At 34.4% G+C, this 23,483-nt stretch overlaps 2 protein-coding genes across 3 annotated transcripts; both read left to right on the forward strand.

Moving 5' to 3' along the window:
* Positions 1–2,171: 2,171 nt before the first annotated feature.
* LOC109605371 (ubiquitin-conjugating enzyme E2 G1) lies at positions 2,172–5,459 on the forward strand. 2 transcript variants are annotated; one of them, XR_007548427.1, is made up of 6 exons: positions 2,172–2,336; positions 2,741–2,843; positions 2,919–3,016; positions 3,074–3,252; positions 4,767–5,009; positions 5,076–5,459. XR_007548427.1 is itself a non-coding variant. In XM_020021945.2 (5 exons), exons 1-5 carry the CDS (start codon positions 2,291–2,293, stop codon positions 4,848–4,850), a joined length of 510 nt encoding a protein of 169 aa, XP_019877504.1. In that variant the 5' UTR covers positions 2,172–2,290; the 3' UTR covers positions 4,851–5,459. The 2 variants fall into 2 exon arrangements, 1 of the variants encoding a protein (XP_019877504.1); XM_020021945.2 differs by having other exon boundaries at positions 4,767–5,459.
* A 1,342-nt stretch (positions 5,460–6,801) lies between these two features.
* LOC109605372 (tau-tubulin kinase homolog Asator) lies at positions 6,802–22,840 on the forward strand. The gene is made up of 17 exons (XM_049968383.1): positions 6,802–6,947; positions 11,221–11,341; positions 14,098–14,267; positions 14,410–14,605; positions 14,663–14,834; positions 14,890–15,107; positions 15,166–15,378; positions 15,438–15,561; positions 15,922–16,289; positions 17,625–17,898; positions 18,941–19,218; positions 19,272–19,527; positions 19,578–19,885; positions 20,594–20,787; positions 20,845–21,007; positions 21,066–21,252; positions 21,310–22,840. The coding sequence occupies exons 1-17, from the start codon at positions 6,928–6,930 to the stop codon at positions 21,456–21,458; spliced, it is 3,411 nt and encodes a 1,136-aa protein (XP_049824340.1). The 5' UTR covers positions 6,802–6,927; the 3' UTR covers positions 21,459–22,840.
* Positions 22,841–23,483: the final 643 nt, after the last annotated feature.

Below are 23,483 nucleotides of genomic sequence, written 5' to 3' on the forward strand. Positions count from 1 at the left end.
CTAATGTATGAAAATAGATGACGTTGCTGTGATCTGTAGGTGTTCTGTGGTTGTTTCGTCGGGCAGCGCACTCTAACGCCGGCGCGGCGCTCTCCTTCCTCGTTTCCATCGTTTTTTGCAGAAACGAGGGCAAAAATAAACGCTTTATTGCTGCGTAATTAAGTTAATTTACACACGGATGATGGTTTAAAGTTCTAGGAAACGTTCGTAATCCTATTGTTTTGTTTTTATTACCTAAGATACGGAGAATGGGGATTTTGTGTTTTTTTTTTTTTTAAATTGGGCATGCGTCAACATTGTGATCGGGAGCACCGACTGTATAGATGGGAAACACACGTGTTACAAATGGATTAGACTATATTATCTCGTAATTTTAAAGTTACTTTGTTGTTACATATAAGGTGTATTCAGGTGTAATAAAACTCTTTCTTGTTTATAAAGTATTTTGGCATTTTAAAGCATTTTTATTTGTAAAAAATGGTTCATAAATGAGTTATATGTGTAATACGGGTTGCCTATAAGTACATAAAATATATTAATAGTGGCAATACAATATTCTATCAATATTTTATAATAAAAAATCCACAGAATAATAGAAAGACAAATAACTTTATAGAAATACTGACAATTAAATTATAATAACTATTTAAAATTTAAATCGGACTGATAATATTTCAGTTATAGTGAATTAAAACTACACAAAGTAATTTCTGATTTAAACAAATTGGATTCACCAATCTCTCCTGTAGATAACTAAAACAATTTATTGTTTATATTATGTAAAAACACATTATTCTATATAAAAAAATCTGCTAATTCTAATAGTGAAAATAGAATTTAAATCGGACTGATAATATTTTAGTTAAAGTAAATTAAACTACACAACATAATTCTGAATTTAAGAAAATTAGATGCATCAGTCTCTCCTGTAGATAACTAAAACAGATTGATAATATTTTAGTTATAGTAAATTAAACTACACAACATATTCTTGATTTAAGAAAATTAGATGCGTCAGTCTCTTCTCTAAATATCTAGAGCAATTTCTTCTTTATGCTATATAAAAACACATTATTCTATAAAAGAAAATTCACTAATTCCAATAGTGAAAATAGAATTTAATTCGGACTGATAATATTTCAGTTATAGTGAATTAAACTACATAACGTAATTCCTGATTTAAACAAATTGGATGCATCAGTCTCTCCTGTAGATAACTAAAACAATTTATTCTTTATTCTATGTAAAAATACATTATTCTATATAAAAAAATCTGCTAAGTCTAATAGTGAAAATAAAATTTAAATCGGACTGATAATATTTTATAGCGAAAATTTAACTTTAATTAAACTGATAATATTTCAGTTATAGTGAAATATATGTATTAAATACGCAACGTAATTGTAATTTTAAAGAAATTGGCATCGGTCTTGATACCTAGAACAATATTCTCTAAAAACATAACAAATAAACAATTTTATAGAAAAATTCAATTGTGAAAGTGTCTTTATAATATGAGTTGCCTATAACTGCGCATTTAACTTACAGAATTCCTTATGAAAGAAAATATATGTCGTGCAGTTTATTAGTGAATTCATGGGTGGTGACACTTAAAAAAAAAAACTTTCAAATCAAATACGTCTATAGGAGTATTTGTATTTCTTCTATTAACATGATAGAGCTATACGCTAATTGTGCAAAGTAAATGATGCACTGGCGGCATTTATGCATCAGCAGTAACCAATTTTTAAAAAGTTGCAAAAAGTGGCGCCATCTAATCCAATTATACCAAGCTTGGTGATTAAAAATTGCAGAGGTTCTGAAATATTAATGTTGCCAATTCATATAATTTCGTAGTTCGTATTAATAATCATCATTCCGGTATCTTATAGATGTATTTGATTCAAATTAATAAATTTTTTTAATAAATATTGTTGATCCAAACGTAATAAATTGAAAGAATATTGTTGTTAAATTGTGACACATGTCTGACAGACATGTCATGTCAGGTGGACATTTAAAATTTATGAAGAATTTGGTTAAAAATGATAATAGTATAATAATAACAAATAAATACTTACAATTAGCAGAGAAAACACGAATGGTGCGACTACCCGACAAGAGGTGGCGGAGCGCATCCGTGACATTTGTCAGTGGTACCAACACGGCCGGAAACAACATATGTTTGACTCAATGCGGTCTTCACTTTGCAGGTTTGCACCGGCCATCTTTTAAAGTCACCGGAGTGTTTGTTTGCCTAAAAAACGGTTTCAAAATTAAACTTGTATTAATGTCAGAACCACAGTCGGCCCTCCTATTACGCAAACAGCTGGCAGGTTTGTTGAATTGATAATTTGTACCGGTGCACCGTCGATTGAGGCGTTCGCCCGCACCACCGGGGGCCCCGTAACGTGCGGGGCGGTTTTGGTCCGGGGCACCGCGGTGCGATTTTCACGGGACACGGTCCGCGGGCGAGCTCCGACTCGCCGCGGCCGGTTGACAGCGAGCTTTTGACAAGTGTTCCGTGAAAATCGATACTGTTATTTTGGGCCGGTTTTTGCCTTTTTTCTTGTTTTTTTCGTTGGTCGCTCACCTCGCGGCCACCGGCGTGCGGTGGCGTTCAGCCCCCGTGTCGGCTCCCTTGCGTGTGCTACGCACGCGGAAGCCCACGGACGGCGATTTTTTGCCCCGCTTCTGACCTTGTGTGCACACAAAGACTGATCACCAAATTCGCTTGCAGAACTGAACAAAAACCCGGTGGAAGGGTTTTCTGCGGGCTTGATAGACGACAATGACATATACAGATGGGAAGTACTCATCATAGGTCCACCAGACACCCTATAGTAAGTACTAACCTTCAAAATTGCTATTTTTAAAACACGTTGTTAACGCATCCGTTTCCGTTTGATTTTTTGCAGCGAGGGCGGATTCTTCAAATGCCACCTGTACTTTCCCAAAGAATACCCGCTGAGGCCGCCCAAAATGAAATTCGTCACGGAAATCTGGCATCCCAACAGTAAGTTAATGTGTATCGGTCTCTATCGTAGTGTTACTATTGTTAATTTTTTTTTAGTTGACAAAAACGGGGACGTGTGCATTTCGATATTGCACGAGCCGGGCGATGATAAGTTTGGTTATGAAAAGGCCTCGGAGAGGTGGCTGCCAGTGCACACAGTAGAAACTATCTTAATATCAGTTATATCAATGTTAGCCGATCCAAATGATGAATCACCTGCCAATGTTGATGCTGCAGTAAGTTCATTCAGATATCCTGGTTACATATATATGTGTAATTGAATGAATACTACACATTTCAGTTGTTCATTCATAATATTTTGCGTTTGGTGTGTTTATTTAAAGTTAGTTTCCAGTCAATCAAAGTGCAACAACATGTTTGTATATATTACTTTCTCTGAATGTAATGTTTTAAGAAACAAATTTATACATCTACCATTGCTACGAAGTCAATAATTAGCCTTCAAAACTGGTTAATCTGTTTCACATTTTAAATTAGTAAGAAAATTATATTACTTTGGCACTAATTTAATAATAAATTGTGTCATTTTACATAAATTAATCATTCAAAATTTCAATATAATTGTTTAAATGGCTGTCCTAATTTAATAATACATTGTTGATTTGTATAAATTCATTAAATCAAAGGAAACATTAAAATCATAACTTACTTAAAAAAAGATTGATTAAAATTTATATATCTATTCTTGCAACATTAATTTATATAAAGATAAGCAGTTCCTTGGAAAAAATCTGCTGATTGTGTGAAGTGAAAACCGCAATAAATCGTTGATATTTTGTCAGTTACATCAGAATAAACTGCGCAAACTGTAATTCTTAATTTAATAGAATAAATTAATTAAGAATTAACAGGACTGTTTTAAAAAATCAGTTAAATTAAATAATGAAAACCAATATTATTATTTAATTATAAAAAAAAATAATTAAATTAATTTATATATTTCCCCTTACAACCACTCAAATAAATGAATTTTGTAATCTGTAAGAGAGAAGATATATTTTAATTTGGTACTTGTTTAAAAATGATAATTTTACTAATTTTTTTATTAATTTAATAATAATTTCAGTTCTGATTTAATTATAGAAAATTACTTTAAGAAACTAATTTATGTTTTTCATTACTATTATCTATTCAATTGACTATTCAAAGCCTTTCTTTTTATATTTTTAAATTAGTTTCTACTCAAATGTCATATTTAATTATGTAATGTTTAATATATTTTTAGGTTTAAGAGGGAGAATATATTTTAATTTGGTATTCGTTTAAAAAATGAAAATTTTATTAATTTTTTGATTAATTTAATTAATATAAGTTATTAAATTTATTAAATTAAGTAGATAAAACATTCAGTCATTATTTAATTATAAAAATGTACTTTTAGAAACAAATTTATATTTTTTATTACATTATCTCATTAGGCCTAATTTTTACTATAATTTAATTAATATGTCGTTTATTATTAAATGAATAGATTTTTTGTGTATACTTGAATTTGTTTAAAATTATGTATATATGCACTAATTTAATTAATAATGACCAATTTATTTAAATTAATCAAATAAAAAATTGCTTAAAATGGTTTAAGAAACAAATTCATATACTTTTCTTTGCTTTCAGTCAATATTTAACCATTTTAAAGTTTTTGTACCGTATAAAAATGCGAATATTTAATTGATTTTTGTGTTACCTTAATTAAGGAAACTCACGGATTTATTAATTTTTATTGCAGAAAGAGTGGCGAGAATCCTATTCAGAATTTAAAAGGAAAGTAGCAAGATGTGTTAGAAAGTCACAGGAACAGGAAGAGTGTTAGTAAAAAAAACATGGACTGTTTCGTACATATACATTTAAACAAAAAAATTAAAAAAAAAAACCAATTCATGTAAAAAAAAAACTTCAACAACCAATAATAAAATAAAAAAAAACCGTTTCGGTTCCTGATTTGTTGAAATCAACCTAAGCTAATTCTTTTGTAAGTCTTTTCAGCCGTAGATTTTTTATACAATAAAAACTATAAACGTGCCGATTATTTCGACAGCTCAGGAATCTTGGGTAACATTTTCTGCAGCTTTTTTGTTTATTGTGAAGATCTCAGGCCTGTAATAATGGATGCCGGTTCTCGATCGAACTACCACAGACTACTGTCCAAAAACCCAACCCCCAGCCCCCTCCAACCAACTACCACAACAATTCGGGACGATTGCATTTTTTGTTCGTTATGTTTATCTCCACCCACTCCGAACCCTCAATCAAGCAAGGATTCATTGAACTACTTGGAGCAACAGACTGCGGTTAAGCGAATTTGTGTTCTGGTCAAACCTAAATGACATCAATTCATAATTCTGTATAACTTTCTTAGATATGTAAATTCAATTGTAATATTCTAGGCGACATAATTTAAGTAAATTTTATTAAGAAAATACATACTCGTTTTATTTGAGGACCCCTAGTGTTAGTTGGGAAAGAGTAATAATAAGTTTTCAGTACATAATTAGTTTAAATACATTTTTATGTTATATTTTAACATTTTTTTATTAAACTGTACATTATTTGAAAGCTTTTTATGCTCTTTCTGACTATGTTATGTATTTATATTTTCCTACATTAAATTTTAAACGTTTTTAGGTTTTAATTCGTGTTCCTTTCTGAGTTCAAAAATGAACTTCATAGCAACAGAAATGGCAAGTTGCATTCAGAATGCGTTTGGAGAAGATGCTGTAAGGGAGGAAGCCCCACGATTCTGGTCTCATTGATTTAAAAAGTTGGATCAACATCCAGGTCAGTCTGAAACTTGTACCAGAGAAGAAATTAATGAATATCTCTTGCAAAATGTTCGTGTAACCTGTTTGACAATAGACCAGTTATTAAACATCAATGGATCAATCATTAGAAGAGGCTTCATGCAACGAAATTCAACAAAAGACTAAGGATTATACATAACACCATGTTGCTTCTTCCATTATTCATTTTGTACCAAAATAAAAATAATTTCTACATAAATTAATGTGAAATGTGGCTGCTCAGAAATAGCTCACTTTAAAAATATATATTTGTTAAATAATTTATACGTAACTTTAATATTTTATTGGACATCCTTTGTCCTTTATAACCGCCTGTAAATGGTGAGGCAAAGATTAAATGAAATATTATCAATGGTCTTCAATTAATAACCACAATTCATGTAAATTTGATCGTTTTTGGTGTTTTATTTAATTAAAAATTGGCCAAAAAACCAAAGCATCGACGATTTGTCCCAATCTCCAGACATCAACCCTATAGAAAACATGGGGAATCACGTTTATAACCAAATTCGACATAAAAATGTTACAAATTTAAATGTACTCATATAACTTATAAAATATGGAGTTTATTACAACAATTCTGGTTTTGATAATGGGTTGAAGCTGGCAAATCTGATGAGGCCACCATATAGTCCAGATATTTCTCCATGTGACTATTAATTCTGTCATCGTCCAATTTTATACAGCTCCAAGTACCCACACTTTTAGTCCCCTTAGATAAATTTGCTCGCAGAACGTTGGCAAAAAATTGCTGACTATAACGTGTTATTTTAAAGTTTAAAGTACTTTTCCGGCACCCAATATCAATTTAAATTAAGAAACAATGCGAAAAAGTCACCTGCCAAAAACTCTGAAATAACCCGAGAGTGTTTATAAATAAAACGGAGAACGAAGAGCGAAACAATCGCGGCAGAAAAACAATTGGGTCTTAGATCCGGGTGACGCTGAGGAAGCTATGCACCTGGACGTTTTAGATATCTTTCGGGCACGGAGGCGCGAGGTGCTGGCGAGTCGCGCGTGTGGATCCACAGTTGTGTGTGGCGGTGATGACGGTTCGAATGGGTCGTGTTTGAGCATTTTGAACTCGACATGAAGTGGCCGACTTTGGGGTAAATACAGTTTAACCACCCCCTCAGTTTTTGTTGCTAGTTTGCCGACTGGGTGCTCGTTAACTTGTTAATCCGTCTATTTGGGACTAATTTTAATTGGATTTTTTAGTTATAAAAATTGATTATTCGGTGGGAATTGTAAAGGTATGTGATGACACACTGTGTATTAATCACGAGAACTTGGAAACCTACACGGGGTTTATTTTTAAACGGCGCCGGGCAAGAAAAACGCAAAAATAATTTTTATGCATTTCTTAGGACCACGTAAACATCATGATTTAAGTGCGATTTCGGCAATTTTTGTTTACAAATTTTTGTTACAAAATATCAGATTAAACGATTTTGCACCACCAATTTTCAAATTCAGAGCAATTTAGTCAGGGTCATGTTTTGATACAATTTGTTATGTAAAATACTACATTTTTAAATTTCATTTACTATTAATACTTATTTTTAAAATTACATTTTTTTATTTATTTTATCATGTATAGTAATAAATTGTTAAATAAACAATAGATATTTAGAAACAAAAGTGATCCTTAATTATAATCTAATATTAATTTAATTTTTACATATTGATTAACAATTTTTCCTTCTTAAATATTAATGACGTTATATTTGTAATAAAATTAATATATTTGTAATTAAAATTTCTAATTAATATGAAAGAACAGTAACAATTTTAATGCATGTCAATTAAATCTTTTTACTTTTTTAAATTTTTATTGAAAAACATATATTTTCTAATCAAAACTTTTAATAAACTTATTATTAATTCTTAACTTTAACAGTTAAGAATTAATAATTTAAGTAAGTCTAATTGAACAATTTCCTTAAATATTGTGGTTAAATTTATTTATTTTATTCAGTATATTATCCCTTTGAAGAAATTACAAACGAATAAACAGTTAATAGTTAAATAAACAAAAAAAGCTTTAGATTTTTGAAGTGTATATATAATTTTGAATTATTTATTTCTGTTTATCAAAAAAACTCAACAATTTACATATTTTAATTGAAATAATGAGTATTTCAAATCGAATGAAACTTATTAATGACAAATAAATTCCTAAATTTCGAAGGAACATAATATTTGTAACTTTAAACAATAAATATTTTGTACAGCTTAATTTGATATATTATCTTAAATATTAAAGAAAATTAAATTAATTAATTTCATAAAAAATTAATATTTGTAATTTTACTTTAAATAACAAATATTTTATAATTCAAATAACGAGTATTTTAACAGTTGAGGAGATTTGAAGCGTTTAGAAAAAGTTTAATTAAACTTAGATTTTATTATGATGAAATTTATTAATTTTAAACAAAAAAATTTTAAATTTAAGCAATATATATTTTATAATTTTAATATTGAGTAATTTAACAGTTAAATTGGTGAGCATAATTTCAATTTTATTGAAATGTTTTAATTGAAAAGTTTATTAATTAAAATTAAATTGTTTAATTTCATAAATTAAATTTAATATTTGAGTTATTTAACAGTTAAAATTGAATATATTTGAATCAATTTGAAATATACTAATTAAACAGTTTTACTTAAACTTTATTATGATGAAAATCCTTATTTTTTTAACGAAAAATTTTCTAACATTTTCAAAATTAAACAATATATATTTTCTAGTTGAAATAATGAGTATTCATATGAGCATATTTTCAATCTTATTGAAACGTCTTAATTTAACAGTTTTTATTAAACGTTAATAAACATTAAATAGTTTAATGTCATAAATTAAATTTAATATTTGTAACTTTAAGTAACAAATATGTTGTACTTATAACGAGTACTTTAACAGTTAAAACTGAAGATATTTGAAGCACTTTGAAATAGACTAATTAAACAGTTTTACTTAAACATTATTACAATAAAAATTTTTAACAGAAAATTTCTTAACATTTTCAAAATTAAACAATATATATTGAGCATAGTTTTAGTCTTATTGAAACGTCTTAATTGAACAGTTTTTATTAAACATTAATGAACATTAAATTGATTAATTTCATAAATTAAATTTAATATTTGTAACTTTAAATAACAAATATTTTGTAATTTATATAATGAGTACTTTAACAGTTAAAATTGAATATATTGAAGTACTTTGAAATAGTCTAATTGAACAGTTTTACTTAAACTTTATTATGATGAAAATCCTTATTGCTTAATTTCATAAATTAAATTTAATATTTTGTAATCTAAATAACGAGTACTTTAACAGTTAAAATTGAAGATATTTAAAGGAGTTTCTAAAGAACACAATATATATTTTCTAGTTGAAATTAATAAATATTAAATTTCATAAACATAAATAAAATTTATTATTTTATTTATGAAATTATTTTATTTAAACAACAAATATTTTGTAATTGGAATAACGAGTACTTCAACAGTTAAATTAAAAGTAATTTGAAGTAGTTCAACTTTTAAGAGTTTTATTTAAACTTTATTATGATGAAATTTCTTAATTTTTAACAAAAAATGTATAACATTTTATATAATATATATTTTCTATTTAAAATAACGAGTACTTAACAGTTAAATAGAAAAACCATTTTAAAGTTTTTCTTAGTGTACAATTTTTTTAACTGTCGATTTTTTTTATATAAAACGACGTATATTTTGACAGGTAAATTTAAAAATAATGTTGAAACATTTCTTTTAATAAATATTCATTCAAACATTCCTTTTAATAAATAATTCAGAAGTATTTTAGATTAGTTATAATAATATTTTGAATCGTGAAAAAAACAACTTTTTGATAAAATTGTAGCTAAATCCAAGGTCCAATTCGCCTATTTATTTAAACACTAAACGATTATTTTTATAAATTTGTATAAATCTCGTTAAACCACTTTTATTACACCTAATAAAACGAGCCAAAAACATTCAAACTATTTGGCTTGGTCCCCCCGAATACTCAAATCCGTCAAATCACAAACTACAATCCAAATTGTAAAAATGCACCTGTTTCCCCATACTGAACGCATCCATCGAAACGAAAATAATCCCGTAAAACTTTCGCAACACGCAGCGTCCAAAACATTAATCAGACGCGAAGATCTGGTGGAGATTCCGTGATTATTCAACGCCGTTATATTTTTAAATCGACGTCGCAGTTCGTCGAACCAGTCATAAGAGCGTCGCGACGTCCGCATTCTGACCGATCGTTGTTTGTTTGACTTGAAATCAATTCACGATACAGATCCGCGGTACGATCTTTAATAGAAAATAAATCAAACATCAATCAATCAGTCGATCAGGTACGTCAAAATTCGAAGTGTCGAAAAAGTCCGCGTGTGTCGAGAGCACCTCGCGGCGCCCAAAATCTCCCCAAAATTCTCAATGATGGTACGTAAAAATTCAAACTTTCCCGCCGCCAGACCGTACGCCAGTCACTAACCTGGGGGAAAAACGGTGGCCTAACTTCATCGCAGTGCCCGCAAAAATGGCTACCGAATCGATCGTAACATCCGACAACTGTAAGACCAAACCCGTACAAATAATCCCACCGCACACACAATTAGCTAAACAACTTAACAACCACGCCAACAAAAAAAAATAAATCAAAACCCCGTTCCCCGTTCCGTTAACCACGAAGTAGTACGCTGAACACCGCATTAATTTTGTGCATGGCTCAGGCTCCGGCTCCCGGATCCGGATTCACCCAGTTAATCCCCCTTTTGTTCCTATTAGCCTAGCTTGTTGTTCACGGAAGTGCTGGTGTCCGTTTCGCGGACACCGAAACCCGACTTCTGTTGCATGATTTGCAGGTTTGATTGGCGTGTCAAAAGGCCCGCGTCTTATCCTTTCGGTTCTATTATTAAACGGGGTTATTTCGGTACGGTTTAAGGTTTGTCGTCGTTAACTCGGCTTTTTGACACAAAAATCACCTGTAAACAACCTTGTCGACGCCTGTCCCCCCGGTGAACCAATCACAGCTGCGCTTGTGAATCGCACCGGGCCCCAATTTACCCATCGCCCCGCCAATTGTTGTAAATCAGCCGAAATCGAATTGTTTCTTCGTAAATTTCGGTCGCACGCCAAAAATCAATATCGCTCGGGCGTTTTAACCCGACACTCTCACGTCCGCGCGGTCGGCGCACGCGCGCGCCTCGTCGCATCAGCTGTGGCCGCCGGACGCGGGGGTGTTTTGCTGGTTGTATACACACCCCGCTTCAGATTGGTAGTAAAAAATTTGAGACGGGTGTAAAATGTCGGTCGTGTGCCGTTCACGCAGCGATGGTTTGTCGGCAGGTCGAACAAATTGAGCTGGGAGCAGGCTAGCGGCCCCTCGTCGACGGACAGGAACAACAACATCAAGATGACGTCCGAGGACCTCCTGCAGCCCGGACATGTGGTCAAGGAACGGTGGAAGGTAACCAACCCCCCGTGTGCTTTCTGATTGTTTTAATCATTTTTGTTTTTTGTGTGGTTCGCTTCGCCCACTTTTCGTTTCGTACGGACGGATTGATCCCGGACGTAACTGGGACACGCAATGACGGCGGTGTCTTGTGTGGCCCGTTGTTTGTGTGTCTGCAGTTCAAGGTTTTCCGTTTTTGTAATGAGGGGTGGTGCTTCCTTTTCGATTGACTTTTTGTTCGGTTGGTAATGGTTTTTTTGTTGATTAAAACGTCTTCACTGTATTTTTGACTTTCGCCGTTATTGAACATTAAAATCTACTGTGTTAATTCGCTCATTTCGATTAATATTTAATTGTTGTTAAGTTTCACTTTTGTTTGATCCGTTTAAGTAAAATTCTGTGACTCATTTATGATAACAAAAATACTATTAACGACGTACTCTACTCATTTAAAATTGATGGGGTCGTAAACTAAATAATTTAAGTCCTTAAATAATTAAGTGGTGTTTTATTGTATTTATTGGAAACTTGTTTTACTTTGTTCATTTGGTCTATTTATTAATATTGTTGATTTACAACAGTCTTCAATATTCTCTGTACTTTTGACATTTAACAGTTTTGGGTATAATTTAATAACGAAATACTGTTTTTCGTTGTATTTTCATATTTTTTCATTTGTTGTTGGGATTTTCTTCTGTTGTTCCTTCAATTTAGAATAATATTTGTTTAGTAAACCTTTGTTTCTTAAAGCTGACATTTTATTTGTTGCAAAATTTATATTATTCGTTTTGGTTAGTTGGTATTATCTTGATTGTCATAGAAAACCTTGATTGTTTTAAAACGTATTCATTATATTTCTAGTTTTTTTGACATTCACCTCTCTTTTTACTTTAATAGAAATATTTTTGTCATGTTTTTATATTCTTTGGTCTTTTTACCAATTTCTTCTGTAGTTAGTCAATTTAGAATAACATTTAATTGCTTATTAACTATAATAAATTAAATTCTATATTTCCAATGTTTTTAAATCAATTCTAGTAATCTTTACTTTCTTATTTCTGAGATTTAAAAATAAGAAATATATTGAATATAATCTACATTTATAAAAGAAAATATGTATTACCTTATTTATTGAAAAATTTGTTATATTCGATTTGTTCAGTTGGTATCATGTTGATTGTTGTAAGACGTCTTTACTATATTGTATTTGTGGTATTTCTTTGACATTTACCTCTTGTTTACAATATTTAACATTTGATTAATAAAAATATTGTTTTTCGTTATACTTTTATATTTTTTAATGGATATTGGTCTTTTTATAAATTTTGTTACTTCAATTTAGAATTACATTTAATTATTTATTAACCATAATACATTAAACTTTATATTTCCAATGTTTTACATCAATTGTAGTCAAATTTACTTACTTATTTCTGTCATTTAACAGTATGAAATATATTATATTAAATATAAATCCAAATTTATTAAAATTTGTTGTATTCCCTTTGTTCAGTTGGTATTATCTTGATTGTTTTAAGACGTCTTCATTGTATCTGTGTGTTTTTTTTTAAATTTACCTCTTGTTTACAATATTTCATATTTGATTAATAAAAATATTGTTTTTTGTTGTACTTTTATATTTTTTCAATGGTTATTTTTATCAATTTCTTCTGTAGTTTCTTCAGTTTAGAATACTATTTGATTGTTTATTAATAATAGTAAATTAATTTTAGTAAACTTTACTTTCTTATATGTGACATTTAATAATAAAAAGTATATTAAATCCAATCTATATTTATTAAAAAATATGGATCATGGCTATTTGTTGAAAAATTTGTTTTATTCAGTTGGTATTATCTTTGTTTTAAAACGTCTTCATTGTATATGTGGTTTTTCTTTGACACTCTCCACTTTTTTACATTATTTAATGCTTAATTAATAAAAATATTGTTTTTCTTTGCATTTATATATTTCCATCGTTTTTAGTCTTGTTATCAATTTTTTCTGTGGTTTTTTCAATTTAGAATAACATTTAACTATTCATTAATTATAACAGATTAATCTCTTTATTTTCAATGTATTTACATCAATTTTAGTAAATTTTACTTTCTTATTTTTGACATCTAACAATAAGAAAACTATTAAATATAATCCAGATTTATTGAAAAATATGTATTTGATAAAAAAATTGTTTTATTCGGTTTGTTGGTATTAGTTTGGATGTTTTAAGACGTTTTCATTGTATTTGTGATTTTTCTTTGACATTCGCCACTTTTTTATATTATTTAACTCTTAATTAATAAAAAGGTTCTTATTCATTACATTTTGTCAGTGGTTTAATAGTAATAAGATAAACTCTTTATTTTCTCATTTTTGACTTTTAACAATAAGAAATGTATTAAATATGATCTAGATTTATTAAAAAAGATGGTGTATTTTTTACAAATTTAGTTTTGTTCAATAAATTTTTTATTTTCAATGTTTTTACGTCCGATTTTTGACATTACTCGTCAAAAAAGATTTCTCTATTAATAAAAATACTAGTTTTCGTACTATTTTTATATTTTCTTCGATTGTTGGCCTTGTTATCTATTACTTCTGTTGTCTATTAATGTTTAACTATTAATTAACAATATTAAAACACCGCCTTCTGAATATCTGTGACTGAACACTTGAAATTAAATACTAAAACAATTAAAAAAAAAATAGCGTCATAAAACGAACATTCGAGACGACTCAAAGCATTGAACATCATGTGTTTTCCCTTGAAGGTGGTCAAAAAAATTGGGGGAGGAGGCTTCGGCGAGATATACGAGGGCCTGGACCTGATCACGCGGGAACAGGTCGCCCTCAAGGTTGAGTCGGCCCGTCAGCCGAAACAGGTCCTCAAAATGGAGGTGGCCGTACTCAAAAAGCTGCAGGGCAAAGAGCACATATGCAGGTAAACTAACCAATAGCTATTTACGAAGACGTTCCACCATCAAATCGTTACTTTAGTGTATCGATTTTCGTTTATTACGCACCGGTTTCTTGGCTGGTCTAGTTGGTTATTGATTTTGACTGTTTGGATGTAATTTGATTAGGTTCATCGGCTGTGGAAGGAACGACAGGTTCAACTACGTGGTGATGCAGCTTCAGGGTCGCAATCTGGCCGAGCTGAGGCGTGCCCAGCAGAGGGCCGCGTTCAGCTTGTCGACCACCCTGCGTTTGGGCCTTCAAATACTCAGAGCAATAGAAAGCATACACTCTGTTGGTTTCTTGCACCGTGATATCAAACCAGTAAGTCCTTCAATGTTTGATTCAAGTCTTTGTATTATTAATAATTGTGTATTACAGAGTAATTTTTCCATGGGAAGACTGCCATATAATTGTAGGAAAGTATACATGTTAGACTTCGGCCTGGCGAGGCAATACACGACGGCTACTGGCGAAGTTAGAGCTCCCAGAGCCGCCGCCGGCTTCCGGGGCACCGTCCGCTATGCCAGCATCAACGCACACAAAAACAGAGGTACGATACTTACCCACCTTTGGTCTATGTCATTAAAGAACTGTTGATGTTTTAGAAATGGGGCGACACGACGACCTGTGGAGTCTGTTTTACATGTTGGTGGAGTTCGTGAACGGACAGCTGCCCTGGCGCAAGGTTAAAGACAAGGAACAGGTCGGACTGATGAAAGAAAAGTACGACCACCGTCTGCTGCTTAAACACCTACCGTCCGATCTCAAGCAGTTCCTCGACCACATCCAGAGTCTGGAGTACGCAGACAAGCCGGACTATCAGGTACCATCTGTTTGTGGAACGTTTTAAATATAAACTGGTCTACAATGTTTGTTTTTAGATGTTGATCTCGTTGTTCGAGAGATGTATGAAGCGTCGTGGCGTCAAAGAATCAGATCCCTACGACTGGGAGAAGCAATCGACTGGCGACAATGCGGCAATAACGGTGGCACCGCAACCGACCTCGATCCTGCCCACCGCCGCCCCCAAACACGCCAAACACCCCCAAACCGACAACAACCAAGAAAACATCGAACCTACCGACAACAAAGAGGTACCACCCCGCAATTACACTAATAATTTAATAGAGGTACTAATATTGATACGTTGTAGGTTCATCTGGAATCAAGAAAGAGGATAGAAACGGAAAACACAGTACCGTACGTGACGGAAACGCAGACTGGCGTCAGAACGGGCGTGGACAAAAACTGCAACGCAACAGCGACAACGGATCACGGTGAGTACGACCAACGGATCCCCCACCACTCCCCATCCCACGAGGGTAACGCCCTTGAGTCCAATCAGACAACTGTTGCCCTCTTTGTCCTTAGGATGTCGAAGAAAGTACTGTAGGCGACGGGAGCACGTGGTACTGCCGTTTTTCTCTGTCGATGTGCTGGATTTGACTTGAGTTGAGGCGATTTCTGAAATCATTTTCACTTGTGTCCGTCGTTGGTAAGACTGTTTTAATGTCCTTGCTTCCCACCCTTGTGGAAGTCATTTCAGAAATCCGTCCAATTCTTGGTAAATGTTCCTTAAGCATTGGAGGGATTGTACCTGTGCGCACGTACCATCTGAAACTGTGTTGTTGTTGTAGTCCGCAAGCGTCGTGCCACTTCCCACCTTGAACAGCCACCGGACCGACTCGACAACGAGGCGGCGGTCGCCTCGGCCAAGTCCACGTCGGACGCGAACGCCCGTCCGGCGCCCCTACGCAAGAGCCAGTCCGGTGTCGCCACCCTCGGTCGTCTTAGAGTAGTGGCGCCTGGAGGCGCATCCGCCTCTGCGGCGCAGGGTAGGGCTGTCACCGACGGTGGCAGCCTGGTGGAGTCGCCAGTCGCCACGCCGGAGCAGGAGAGGCCGAGGAGGCGGCAGCCCAGCGCCGCCAGGAGTTCCAGGAGCGGCGTGCGCGACCAGAGCTTGACGCAGTTCGCCCTCATGGACGACGAGAACGTTAGTCAACAGGTAAGACATGAGATGAATCCTTTATAAGGATGAAAATAAGCACTTTCATATATATGTTTGGAGGAATTCATCGAATATTGAGTGGTACAAATAGTACTGTTTATCAGGAAGTCTGTGTGGTATCCAGACGGTCTGTAAAACCCAATGAATGGTCTTTTGAATGGTACTACTGTATCACCAAATTTTACCACCTTTAGATTTATTTTTAGTGAATATCTAAGAATATATTCAGCTACGGATATCTTAAAGATTGTCTGCTTCAAATCTTTTAGATTGTTTTTTTCGAGATAGAGACATCAGTCTACGGTACTATTGTAAATAATCTCGAAAAACTGCAGCTGCGAATATCCTTTAGTCATATGATTCCGACTCTTTAGATTTCTTTTTCTAAGAATATTTATAAATATTTGTCTACGGTACTACCACAAATAGTCTGCAGCTACGAATGGCATGCAAGATCGTCTGGTTCAAACCCATTAGGTTTCTTTGTTGAGTATATCACCTATGGTACTACTTTATCACCAAATTCAAACTCTTTAGATTTATTTTCTTGTGAATATCTGAGAATCTATTCTGTGATACTACTGTAAAGGAGCTCCAGCTATGAATATTCTTACGATTGTCGGATTCAAATCCTTTAGATTTGTATTTATAGGGATGTTTATAAACATTTATCTTCAGTACTATCGTAAAATGTCTCGAGAAGCTGCAGCTATGCATGGCAAGCAAGATCGCCTGGTTCAAAACCTTTAGATTTTTTTATTAGAGATATCTAAGAAAATCGGTCTACGGTACTACTGTAAATAATCTCGAAAAACTGCAGCTACGAATATCCATAATCTTATGATTCAAACTCTTTAAATTTCATTTTCTAGGGATACTTATAAATATTTGTCTATGGTACTACCATAAATTTTCTCGAAGAGCTGAAGCTTCGAATGGCATGCAAGATCACCTGGTTCAAACCCAATGTATCACCAAATTCAAACCTTTTAGATTTATTTTCTTGGGAATATCTAAGAATCTACTAACTGGTACCACTATAAACAGCCTTGAGGAGCTTGAGCTGCGATTAACCTCAAGATTGTCTGATTTAAATATTCCCTTTAAACATTTGTCTATAGTACTACCGTAAATAGTCTCGAGGTATGACATACAAGATCATCTGGTTCAAACCCTTTATATTCTTTATTTGGAGATATTAAAGAACATTAGTCTACGGTACTACTGTAAGTCACTTAATTCAAACCCTTTATATTTATTTGTTTGAGAATACATTGTTTTTTAACATCCTGTATAAAGCACTCAGGTCTCATCCCCCGACTATCGTTCCAGGTGACCCGAGGTGGCGCACTGACCTTGGCGTCGCAGTGGAAGTCGCAGTTCGACGACAGCGAGGAGACGACGGACAACGAGTGGAAGCCGGAAAGTCCCGAGCACCGTGCCCACCTGGCCGCCCATTCGGAAGCGGGCGCCGCCGCGTCCGCCTCCTGTGCTTTGCCACCCGTCACGGCGCCGCCGGCCCTGAGCCGCATCTCCGAGGACTCGCGGACCAGCCACAGGCGTTACATCAACATCGCCGGCATCGAGGACTATCCGGATCTAGTCGGTAAGAATTTGTGAGGTTCACACCGTTTATTTATTGGTACTTTCGAGTAATCGAGTCAGTGGGCGCCTTTCTTTCATTTTTTTTTTGTTGTTTTTTTTTTTTGGTTTAGGTCTTGTTGTTGGTGTTGTGGAAAAGTATATTTCTGTGGTGTTGTCTGGTTCGTCCTGTTGTTCCTGTGCGATTATATCTAACCTTGTTGTATTGTAGTTAGCAGGAACTTTTCCTGGAGGAGGTCTTTCGTCCTGCTGACCGAAATTCTGGGGCACGTTATTAACACCCCGTTCATCAGTCTTTAAGTACACATAAATATATTTTTTCACAGTACTTCCATAGTTTATGGTGTAGCAGTTAATGAAACAAAAAAAAGACATTGTTAAAAAGCATTGAAAAAACGTGTGATATTTACTACAGTTTTTTGTGATATGTAGATTCGGCTGTAGTTCATAAATAGGTTAAATTCAGCTGCTGCTTTTTATTTTAACAGTCTGTAGTACTACTAATACACCCTTAAAGATAGAAACGAGTTCAAAATTCAAAAAATCAGTTCTGGTACCAAAAATTAAATCAATTTTATTAACGTATCTTGTGTGACTCAAGCAAACAAAAAAAGGATGAAAGAGAGGCGGTCATTAAAATTAACAATAAATTGAACTTTGGGATTTAATATGGTTTTAATTGCGACCTTGTCTGGAACTGTTTATATTTGGCCAACATTTTCTGATTCGTTTCCCACAAAAGAATCAATGTGTGTCCATCAGTTTTCAACTGAGGATATTTAATTCGAATCCGATGCTAAAAAAATGTGTATTAATCAAACTGTCGCCGTGCTATTAATAGAAACGAATAGTATCTATTATTATTCGCATATATTTCTAGAAAAACGAGTAAAATAATAATAGAAATCAAAACTAAACGGTCGGTTTTAAAAATACTTGAAAACAGTCGGAACGCGAGTGAGTATGAGACAGTACTTGTTGGAAGGTAAACCTTCATCATCATGGTTAAAAGTTGCAAATAACCACCTTAAGAATAATTTTTTTAGCTGGTCTGCCAAGGGCTTGGTCAACGCCATGTTTGGGACCGTGCGTCAGGGCCAACTTGAAGCCGCCTCTACTTCAGCAGGCGGCCTTCGACGATCTCCTGTTCCGCGTCGACGTGATGAGAAACGTCGCCTCCAGGCACCTCCAGAACGATGAGGAGGAGGAAAAGTCGCCGGAGCCGCAGAAGTGGAACAGCTTGCCATCCATTCCACTGCCGGAGAAGGAGGAGCTGAAGAGCAAGGAGGAGGAGGACCAGAACGACAACGAGGGACTGCAGGAGGTAACCTTACGTTCCCCAGCCTAAGTTTCGTTTTAATTCGTGTCGTTAATTAGGTGGCCGGCAAGTTGGAGATACGGGTAGTGCCAAAGGAGTCGCTGAGGGAGAAGACTCCGACGAACAACTGTCAGGAGGACACGTCCAAAAGACCCGAAAGGACTAAAAGCATATTGAAGCAGAGCAGCAAGGAGAGGAACGAAACACCGCCAGACTTGCCCAGTCCGAAGCGGGAACAAATATCTTTCGCCCCTGAGGTCAGTTTGGAAAAGTTGTTGCAGGAGCGGGAGGTGAAAAAGCGCGTCAGCGTCGAAGGTGAGTCCCACAATCTAATAAAATAGTTGAAACCGTTACATTTGTTAAAGTTCCAGGCGACGAGGAAAAACAGCCGGACGCGGAGCCACATAACGACACACCGAAACCTGATATTGTAGACAAAATTGATGTGAAAGAGACAGAAGTCCAAGACAAGTCCAAAGAACACAAGGATGGTAAAACGAAACAGACCAACAACAAGGAGTCCGAGTCATCGAGCACGGAAACGGAAAAAAAATCCGGAAATGAAGACAAATCCGAAGACAGAAAACGGATCCATAGAAGATCACTGAATGGGTCTGCCATTAATTTTGAGAAGGTCGAGAGCCTTAGTCGGAGCAACTCACAAAAATCTATGGTACTTAATTACCAATTTTTAATATATAATATTTAATATTTGAGTTTTGGTTAAGTGGTGACTTTTCAACTATGTTTATATTTAAAAAATGGAGTTAGTAAGTTAATAGTCTCGTCAAGAATTTGAGTTATCGTTGTAACCTACGTTTTCCACTTTAATGCGTTATTTAATTGTTTATCTATTAAATTTTCAGCTTCTTTGCATATTAATTAACTTTATCAAAATTTTGTGTATAATATACTCATTGACAAAAGAAATAGAATACAGTGGTCCAATTTTAAGAGAATTTAATAATGAATTTTGATTGTGTGGTGTGACTTCTCAGCTTTGTTTATATTTAAAAAAATAGAGTTGGTAAGTCTTGGTGGTCTCGTCAAGAATTTGAGTTATTGTTGTCGTTATTTACATTTTTTTGTTATTTTAATATGTTATTTAATTGTTTATCTAATAAGTTTTCCGGTTCCTTGTATATTAATTAACTTTATCAAACTTTTGTGTATAATGTACAGTGACCAATTTAAGAGAATTTAATAATGAATTTTGATTGAATGGTGACTTCTTAGCTTTGTTGATATTTATCTTTATTAAATTCATCAATAATTTGAGTAACTTATACTTTACTGGATGTATTCTGTCCACTCAACCAAAACAATGATAAATTAACAATTTTATCGATATGCTCATTCAAATAGCTATGATACATTTCAGTTAAAACCAACAGTAGCCATAAGAAACAACCTCCATTCCGGCGACAGATCAGACAGCAGCAACAGCGACAAAAACGTCATAAACCAAGACAGACTGGGGTTGCACCCCGAAGGTGAGAGGTTAAAGTGCTCCCCTGGTGTGGACCTCACCACCAATCCGGCCGTGACTTTCGTCGCCAACAATCCCGAGTCCAGGTGAGTTGCCAAAAACTTGTTCAACGTTCCAACAGAAGTTACAGCCTTCTTTGACAGGGATCGAAAGTCGATGGCCAACGGTCTGAGTCCGGGCGGCCTGGAGGAACAATCGGAGTACTTCGACGCCACCGACAATCCCGTTTTGAGGGACAAGAGGCACGAGTGCGACGACGAGGACAGCGGCGTCGACAACGCCAGTCAAATACTAAGAGAATCTTCCGTAAGTTACCCTTTGCTAAGTTCTAGTAGCTCTGGATTGTTAAATTGTGGTGTTGCAGACGAGTCCGGCGCCCGAGGGCGGCAGGATATCGAAAATTCCGGTCGCAGTGGGCGGCCTACGTCTGGCCAAGTGCATGTCGTGGTCGGGCGACCTGACGCCCGGCCTGCGACGGCGCAGACAGGGCGAAAAGTACGTGACCGACCCCAGCCAACTCAACCTCCGTTTCAAACGTCACTCCAGCAGCGGTAAACACTCCTTAATGAACCGCCAACTTCACCATTAACATTTAATGATTGTTTTAGGTTTGAGGGTGAGAGGGATAAACACGTGTCTGATAGACGCGCCGGAGTCGTCACCGGAATCGTCGGAGGGTCCGCCGCCGCCGCCGCCAGGTGGCGAACCGCCCTCCGAGAGCCAGGTTAGGATGCGCCGCTTCCGCCCGGTGACATAGTAGAGTGGCACGGACTCGTTTGTTTCCATAAACCATCCCCCCCACACACACACTGACACTAAACTACACACGCAGAAGGTGGTTGTGGGCGGCGCAACGACGGGCGACTAGTTCCGGGGGGTGGCCGCATTTTTTTAGAGCGGCCGGTCCGCAAGGATCGGATGTCGTCCGTCGGCGTGCCGGACGATGATTTTTAATGTTGCCTTTTAGCTTTTTGGTGAGGAACAAATACATGTAAAACTATACAAAAAAAAAATTAATATGAAAAACGGTATTGTTGTCGTTTGTATAAAGAAGTACTAGTGTCATTTCGTTTTTCTTGGGGTCCAGGCCCCCCGTTTTGGACGGCGTTGATGCACCACTCAAAACGTCCGGAAACACGTACGACAACTCTGGAGGGATGATTGCTTGTCTGGTGGATCAACACCTTGACTAGGATGTTTTTTTTCCGTAGTTTTACCGGTGCAATGGAGCCGTACACATTGTGATTTACTTAATTTTTTTAGTATTTAATTCGGTTGTTGATTTTTACACACGTTTGTCGATTGTGAGATTAAAAAGACTTAGGTGAACCCGTTTTTTCGTTCTGCGCGCGGGCTTAACGGCCACCCCCGCTTCCGGGGTTGCTACGCCCCGACTCGATATATTTTTTTATGGATGAAACAAAATGGGAAAATTTACGTTGCGACTCGGATTAACACAATACATAACGCGGTATACAACGAACACACAAACTTGTTAACATTTACTATTTTTTAGGTTTGTATAGGTGTTATGGGTTGTAGTTACTTTTGGGTTTGTAGGTGAAAGTGTTTTTATGGTTGGCCCCCACCCGGGCAAAAGTCCGCGCAATTTTGCTGATTTTTATTTTGTTTTTATTTTTTCCAAGGACAATCCGTTAATTTCGATTGATATTTTTGACTCAGGTATATTTTAATTTTCCGGTGTTCAGGGAACGGCTTCGGTTCTATGTATATATATACATATACATATATATATACTTGGCTTTTGCGTGGCTTTTGTTTTGTTTTGTCGGGCGGTGGCTGAAAAATTTCATCGTAAATCTCGATCTAGTCATATTATCGTTCAAGTTCTAGATATATTTTTATAATAGAACTTGCCCTAGTCACTATAGTTGGACAAGAGACAAAGTAACATAAAAAATGATAAAAATACTCTGTATAAAAAAAGTATGATATTATTGCAAAAAAAAACAAATAGCTATAAAATCGTACCATCATTTATTTCATTTCATTCAATCGCTAAGATTATTTATTGTATATTTTTGTTCTGTTGTATTTATTTATTTGTTTTTTTTTTTTTGAAAAATAGCGCCTGTATTTATAATAAATTATAGTTACAAATTAAATTAATTATAAAGATTTGTTGTTTTATTGCCCATCCCAAAATCTCTTTATTAAATCAATAATTGCTGAAAAATGAGGAGAAACTGATATAAACGTAAATCACAATTTACACTGTATATTTGGTTATTAGTGACAATTCGTGAATTCTACTTAATTGCAGTGTTTAATTCTGAAATCAGTAGATTTTATTCTATTCTATTCTTATTTTTATATAAAATAAAGAACATTTGAACGAGTTAGAGAGAGGAGAGATTGATACATTCAAAAGCATTAAATCAACTACGCATTCAACACATTACTATAACTGACTGGAAATCCGTTTTACTTGCGATTTTCATTAATGAAATCAGCGATTTTTTTTATATAATTAGATATTCTTATATTAATTAAAAGAAAACTGTTCAAATTATCATGAGGAGAAACTGACATAAATGTGAATTTCAGTTTATGTTATAATTGGTTATTACTGACAAACCTTGAATTCCACTTAATTGCAGTGTTTATTTCTGAAATCAGTGGATTTTATTCTATAGAACTATTTATTTTTATATAAATTAAAGAAAATTTGACTGAGTTAGAAAGAGGAGAGACTGTTACATTCAAAAGGATTAAATTAAGAACTACGCACTTTACATTGCTATAATTAACTAACTGTAAG

The sequence above is a fragment of the Aethina tumida genome, chromosome 6 (genome assembly GCF_024364675.1).
Source record: "Aethina tumida isolate Nest 87 chromosome 6, icAetTumi1.1, whole genome shotgun sequence".
In the NCBI taxonomy this organism is placed as follows: domain Eukaryota; kingdom Metazoa; phylum Arthropoda; class Insecta; order Coleoptera; family Nitidulidae; genus Aethina; species Aethina tumida.